General features: G+C 29.3%; 1 protein-coding gene across 1 annotated transcript in view; it reads left to right on the top strand.

Annotated features, from left to right (window-relative positions):
* LOC123301300 (bone morphogenetic protein 10-like) overlaps positions 1-5,994 on the top strand; it is a 74,016-nt gene extending 68,022 nt beyond the window's left edge. Inside the window, exons 10-11 of the mRNA XM_044884036.1 lie at positions 1,251-1,864; positions 5,761-5,994. Of these exons, the coding sequence (XP_044739971.1) occupies positions 1,251-1,864; positions 5,761-5,994 (848 nt within the window). The remainder of the gene's footprint in view (positions 1-1,250; positions 1,865-5,760) is intronic.
* Positions 5,995-7,676: the final 1,682 nt, after the last annotated feature.

The raw sequence follows: 7,676 nt of genomic DNA on the forward strand, positions 1-7,676 counted from the left end.
ATCTGATTATAATAAATATAAATACTTATTATCTATGGATATATTATACCCAGCTGTCTACACTGAACTCATTGAAGGTCTATGGCCCATACCGATATGACATCACAGCAAGGCTTGCCCGCGTTTTAGATCACGTGATAAACAGTTTATAAAAATTACGATTTTTAATTTTAATATTTTAAAAGAAAATGTGCTTTTAAGGCTCGAAATCAGAATATTTAAGTAAATTTAACATAAATTTTAACTTTTTTCAAATTTCATAATTTATTTTATGACTAACGATAATACCCTATTTGTAATCTTTCGGATGGTATAATTGGTTAATCGAAGTTTCACACATGAAGTGCTAAGATCGCAAAGCTCTCTCCTAATACTCTAGACATAATTACTATTTTTAATATCTGTTCCCCTAATATTAATCTAAGAACTTTTGATTTTTTTCATCACTTTTCTACGAAATTTGTTGTTTGTTGTTTTTAGCCACTGGTACAGGGTAGCCACGGGTTACGGTAACTACGGGAGCTGAGTTACGGGTCTAGCTAGTATATTATATTTATAGTATATAAGACTATCGTCTTAATAATAAGACAATACAACATAAAGAAACCTACATATACATATCACATACGGTAGTCATATACTATAACTTTAATATACTATGTGTAGCTTTGATCGCCCTTAACTCAAAAAATATCTGTAAAAAAATTTTGTGATCGTGAAAACGTCATCACCATTTTCCTAGTCATATACTATAACTATAATATATAAGTAGCTTTGATCGCCGCTAGCTCGAAAACTACTCGTTAAAAAATTTTGTAGCTGTGAGAGCTTTTGATCAGGACGATCTGGCGAACATTTTGGGGCCGATTTGATAAAATTGCACAGAAAGCCATTTTCTTATCTAATCGTGCGGGGACCAAATTGCAAATATGTATTTTTATCTCCAAGAAAAATGATCTTCCCGGGATCATCTACAACTTATTTTATTGCTTGTAGTTTATAGTTTCTTAATATGAAGCGAAATTTCTTTTTGCTGCTTTGTAGAAAGAAATCCAATACAAACATTCGAAAGCTTACATATTTCCCTGTGGAATGTGTTTTTACACATTCTCGTACGAGCTGTTTGGGTCCGGTCTCAAAAATTTTAATTATTTTTTTAAATTGTGATTTTTTTTATATCGTATGCATTTCTTGTTTAAAAACCATTTTTAATTTCCAATTTTCTCAAAAAGTAATGAATTAAATTTCAGGTATTGAACGTTTGATTCACGTATCATTTTATGATTCTATTGAAGAAAATATCATTCATTTAGATAAGAAACATATCTATCACACAAATAATACATGGATATCATTTAATTTAACTGAAGCTATTCGTCATATTTTAATAACAAACTACAATAATACAACTGCTACCCAACAATTACGTATTGTTATAACAATTGAATCAATAGCTGCAAACATTAATAATAATGAAGCATTTAATTTATCATTATTACCATCTGCTGATAAATATCACTATGATGAACATGATTATCCATTATTAGTATTATCATATGCAAGTAAAGCACATCATCATACTGATACGAGTACTAATGCTGATCAACAAAAACGTGGTTATCAATATCAACGACAACGTGATAAACGTGAAACTGATTTTATAGAAGACGAATATGAAGAGGAAACAAATCATTTATGGAATGATCAACAATCAAATAATGGTGGTGGTGGTGGTGGTGGTATGAAACCAGCACAATTCAAACGTATGCGTCGTTTACGTAACACATGTAAACGACAATCATTGTATATTAACTTTGCTGATATCAATTATGATAGTTGGATCATTCAACCTACAGGATACGAAGTAAGAGCTTGTTTTAAGTTATCATATTGGGTGCTTAAACCCTACCAATTCGTTGTGTGCGTAGTCATGGTGGGGATAATAAAATCGATGCCAGCGCTTTAAGTGAAAAATTTTGGAGATAAAGTGGGCTGTTATGACTAATTTGCAATTATTTACATGTTAATGATATAGAAACTGTCAAATTAAAATGATTGAAAAACACTAATTAATTAAACTTAATGCATTAAAAATTGTGAAAATAAGAAATTAAATTGTACAAATATTATTTTTCAAATGTTAATTATCGTAATTATTTATTTAAATTTGTGAAACAAGAATATTAAATTTTAAATGTAAGTTTTCAATGCAATCCACACAATTATATATGCATCCATTAATTCTATAATTAAAGTAGTGTATCGTTGTCATGGAAACGAAATTCACGCTCGGAGCGAATAGGGAATAATCATGTATTTTTTTTATATTTTTAATTCATTGTTTACACCGTTATAACATAGTAAAAAAATATAAATACTGTTTAAAAATGCTGTAATTAAGTGTAAAAAAAAATTTAAAATACAGAATAATTTTGAGATGTTTAAACGCAGTCTTTTGGCGCTATCTGTTGACGGCGTATTAATATGCGACCTGTCAATTGGTGACAGTTCAATATAGAATTTACACTTTAAAAAAATGAATTTACAACACAGAATTTACACTTGTTATTATTAAGTTTTCTAATAAAAAGTCGTAGAATAATATAACTCAATGTAATATCATACAAAATATAAGTAATTAATAATACCATACAGTATGTCAACGAATTTGACAAGCCAATCCGTTTTAGAAATTTCGAGTTTCTCTCACTGAATTTGTACTTTTATTAATTAATTTTAAGTAATTAAAAAGATATTAATTACTTAAATAATGGTTTAGTTAAAATGTCCAGCCAATTAAGTTACGGAAAAAAAATTTAAATATTATGAATATTCCCTATTAGTCTAGTTAACAAGTTCAAATTGGTAAAATATAGAAATCATAATCGCAAAAATACGTGTGATAGCTTGTTGGGTTCGGAATGATGTCTTGAAAAAAAGTGCCAGAAGCACTTTTCAACACATAAAAAAATGCAAAAGTTATCAATAATTTTTTTTTACCGTGCTAATTTTAACTATTATCAGTTCTAATAAGAACTATGAATAAAGTGCACATCATGATCACTAGATAAAAATCGTGATTTCTGTCTGCCCAATGGAAGACACAAAAATAAAGAATTATATATTAAAATTATTTAAGTACAATTATCACTAGAATGTAAAATAAATCAAGGTATATTTTAGCTCTAAAATATTAAGTTTATTTAGTCTGTTAAGGTTTCACTATTTTCAAGAAGGTTAAGCACATAAACATTTGAATGCATTTCTAAACGATACACATAGTTTTAACTAAATCGCACTGTAGACACATTTAAACTACGATGTAAGTCATCGTTTCGTACGTACCATGGTGAATCACTTATCGTACGCAGCACTTTGGACTGAAAACCCTGGAAAGTCTCAATGTTACTAACACTTGCAGTGCCCCACAATTGAATACCGTATGTCCATATAGGTTTCAAAATGCTCTTATACACTAACAACTTATTTTCGAGCGATAATTTAGAGTTACGATTTAGCAACCAGAAATATTTATTAAATACAACAATTTAAGATGAAAAAAAAGGTATTTCGCCAATTTTTTATTAAATATAAATATTTAAGAAATTTATAAAAATGATTCTTAAAGAGGAGGCAATTTCCAAGATAAAACTTCCACTCCCGGATGTCTCTATCTCTATTACTTATAATTTACCGCTGAAAATAAGTCTTTTTGCGTCATTTTTAGATTGTGTTGTTATATCGTCAAAACCAGTATCTCACAGTAAATAATTTTTTTAAAGATATTAAATATTAAAGAGAATTGAAAAAAATACACTCGAATCAGGACTCGAATCCGGACTTCTTGGATTCATGTCAAGTGTCATACCAATTAGGCTATTCGCGAGTGTATTTTTTTAAATTCTCTTTAATTAAGATTACTAGACAAGATATTTGTCAATATTTAGTTTACGCCCATATGAAGCATATTATATCAAATATAATCGAATAGACCATGATGTAAATATCGTATGCATAATTATAAGTAAACAACAACAAAAAGTAATATTAGGTAAATATTAATTTAAAAATTTGACAAAAATAATGGCGTAGGTATTCTGAAGACTCTAAAGAATTTATTATCGTTGGAAATTTATTTTATAAAAATCGAATATTATTGCATTTTTAGTTTTTCAAGAATGTTTATTTCGAAATCTAAGCGTCTAGAGAAAAAATCACAAAAGTACTTTTTTACTTAAAACTGATCAAAAAATCCAAAAATATGTACTTTTTATTATTGATCAGTTTTAAAAGTACTCACGAAAATGCCTTCCGAAATGAAAATTCTTGAAAAACAAAAAATGCAATAACATTCGATTTTAAGAAAAAGCTGTTATTTTTAAATCTCTGAGCGAATTCGCTTAGCTAACGTAGCTCCTGCGCTACGAATTTTTTATATAAATTGAGGATGCAAAAAATATCAATTAAGATCACTGCCATTATTGGCGTCCATACTATTATAATAATATAAATTTATTCGCAGGAAAGAGTTCAAGGCCGAGCTTAAAAATAGGGAATATTCATGAAATTTAAATTTGGTTCAAATTTTTTTTTTTTCGTAACTTTATTGGCTGGACATTTCAACTAAACCATTATTTTAGTAATTAATATTTTTTTAATTACCTAAAATTTATTAATAAAAGTGCAAATTCAGTGAGATAAATTCAAAATTTCTAAAACGGAAATTCAAATTTTAAAACGGACATAACGTCATAGTATTGGCTTGTCAAATTCGTTGACATACTGTATGGTATTATTAATTACTTATATTTTATATGGTATTACATTGAGTTATATTATTCTACGACGTTTTATTAGAAAACTTAATAATAACAAGTGTAAATTCTGTGTTGTAAATTCATTTTTTAAAGTGTAAATTATACATTGAACTGTCACCAATTGACAGGTCACATATTAATGCGTCATCAAAAGAGAGTGCCAAAAAAATGCGTTTAAACATCTCAAAATTATTATGTATTTTAAACATTTTTTTACACTTAATTACAGCATTTTTAAACAGTTTTTATATTTTTACTATGGTATAACGGTGTAAACGCAATGAATTGAAATATAAAAAAAATACATGAATATTCCTTATTGTACCACAATTATTATTTCAGTATTTATCTTAGAATTTCATCAGGCATTTAAAATCAACTGTCATTTTCCGTATATCCGGGAAATATCGCATACGATAAATAAATAACTGTTTTGTAGGGATGAAAGTAAAGTGTAGTCTTGTGTAGTCTATAAAATACCCTGCTCATGGGATTTATGTTATCTAATATTCAGATGACAATAAGGCCGCTCTAACTAATTACCATTCTAATTTTTATCACAATTTTGATGTTATTAATGTTTAATTTTGATACGTATGGATGCTAACCCTTAGACATTAGCCAGAAATTAAGTTACTCTCCAAACGTCTAGCTATCTCTCTGCACAAAAACTACATCGATCCGATGTTCCGTTTTGGCGTGAGAGGTCAAACAAACAAAAAACTGATTATGAGAACAATTAATAATGGAAATTTTGTTGGAATATAATTGAATAATGAGCTGGGGCGAATAACATATGTATGGGACGATTTTCTTGGATGAAATGTCGGAGATGAAATGCTCCGAGAGCCCTGTACATGAATTAAACCTAAATCAAATATATTGGTTTTGCCGATTTCATTATGAGAGAAATAATTGAATATTGAATAATTTACTTTTGTAGGCATATCAATGTTCTGGCAAATGTTTTTATCCAGTTGCTGACCATTTATCTCCAACAAAGCATGCGATAATACAAGCATTATTGCATAGTGTACATCCACGTAAAACTCCAAGAACATGTTGTGTGCCTACAAAATTGGGTCCAATTAGTGTTCTTTATGTGGATTCAAATGGAATTTTCACCTACAGATATGCTTATCAAGAAATGGTTGTTTTAGATTGTGGATGTCGTTAAATTATTATTGTAACTAAATACTTAAATTGTTTTTATAAATCAACATCGAATTTACTTAAAAATACGTCTTAATAAATTTTTCTATAAAAATTATTAACTTGTGTATTTATTTTAACTCAATGTTTGCCAGAAAAACGTAAACTTAGCATTCCTTTGTTTATATGCACTAAATAGCATATACGGTAGATAATTTCCGTTCGCCAGTTGTTCAAACAAAAGATTTTGTTTTATAAGGAACATTTTCTACATTTAAATTATTGTTTCTTCTAACGATTTACAAGATGGGACCTACGAACCCATGACCCAATTGACCTATATTGCTCATAAGGATTTAATCTCACTTTTTACGTCCTGAGCACGCTATAAAAATTTCAACTTGATATCTCTTTTGGTTTTTGAGTTATCGTGTCCATAAGCAGATGCAGACGGGCAGATAGACAGACTGACAACCGAAAATGTTCTACCAAGGCGATTTTATAAAACCTATACCAAAATTTTGTTAGTAGCATCAATTTATTTTTAAGCAGTTCAAACTTGGGACTAAACTTAATATGCTTTGATTTATTTCATACATACATGATATAATAATTGAAATAAAATTAAGCAAAAATCAGCTAGTCAAAACCACTTTTGGACACCTTCATTGGTCAAAAATACTTTTGACTGTTTTGTCATTTCAGTCAAAAGTATACTATTACCGAAAGCCTCCGGCCAAAAGTAGTTTTAACTGATTTTGCCTGTTAAAAGTATTTTATCCGGTTGAGAGTTTTGCCTGTATGGTTTAATGGGGACATTATGTTCTGTCATCTAATTGAACCTAGATTTCCGAGTAGCTTTAACAATCAATTTAGATCCTAAACGGTAAGAGATAGAATAACAGTTTAAATTAGAAAGTTGATCCTCATAAAAAAACCAACATTTTTTTATTTAATTATTTTTTCGAAAATGGTTAGCTTTAGGAGGTAATGCGACTTAAAAATATATCATTATTGCATGTAATCAGTGGTGGATTTACACTAGGGGCTTTCGGGGCTAGTGCCCAGGGCGGCAAATTTTCTAGGGCGGTAAAATTTGGAAAGTGGAAAAAAGAGATGAAAGAGTATAAAACAACAGTGTCTAGAAAAAGAAAGAGAAAATTACATGCTGATGAATCGCGGGATGGAGATGTACAATTGTCAGGTCGAGACCACTTTAGAATCAATACTTTTAATGTCATTCAGAAGATTCAGAAAACGTTCTCAGTTTTAATTGAATTTGGCAATCTGGATAATAGAGAGATTCGAAAACGAGCTAAACATTTAAAAAATATTTATTCTTCAGATCTTGAGTCCTCATTAGATGATGAGTTTGTGCACTTCCATGCTTATTGCACTGAAAAACAGGTGGAACGAAATTCACCTTCTGATATTCTGAAACATTTACGAGCAAACGACCTTTACACTGAGTTTCCGAACGTAGAAATTGCATATCGAATTTTCATTACTTTAGCTGTAACAAACTGTAGCGCAGAACGATCTTTTTCTTGTTTAAAAAGAGTTAAAAACTACTTGCGTTCTACAATGAGTGCAAATAGACTCAATAGCTTAGCTATTCTATGCATCGAATCGGACGTACTTCAACGTTTGAATTGTGATGATTTAATCGACCAATTTGCAAATCAAAAAGTCAGACGTGTTTGTCTG

This window comes from Chrysoperla carnea, chromosome 5 (genome assembly GCF_905475395.1).
Source record: "Chrysoperla carnea chromosome 5, inChrCarn1.1, whole genome shotgun sequence".
Lineage (NCBI taxonomy): Eukaryota > Metazoa > Arthropoda > Insecta > Neuroptera > Chrysopidae > Chrysoperla > Chrysoperla carnea.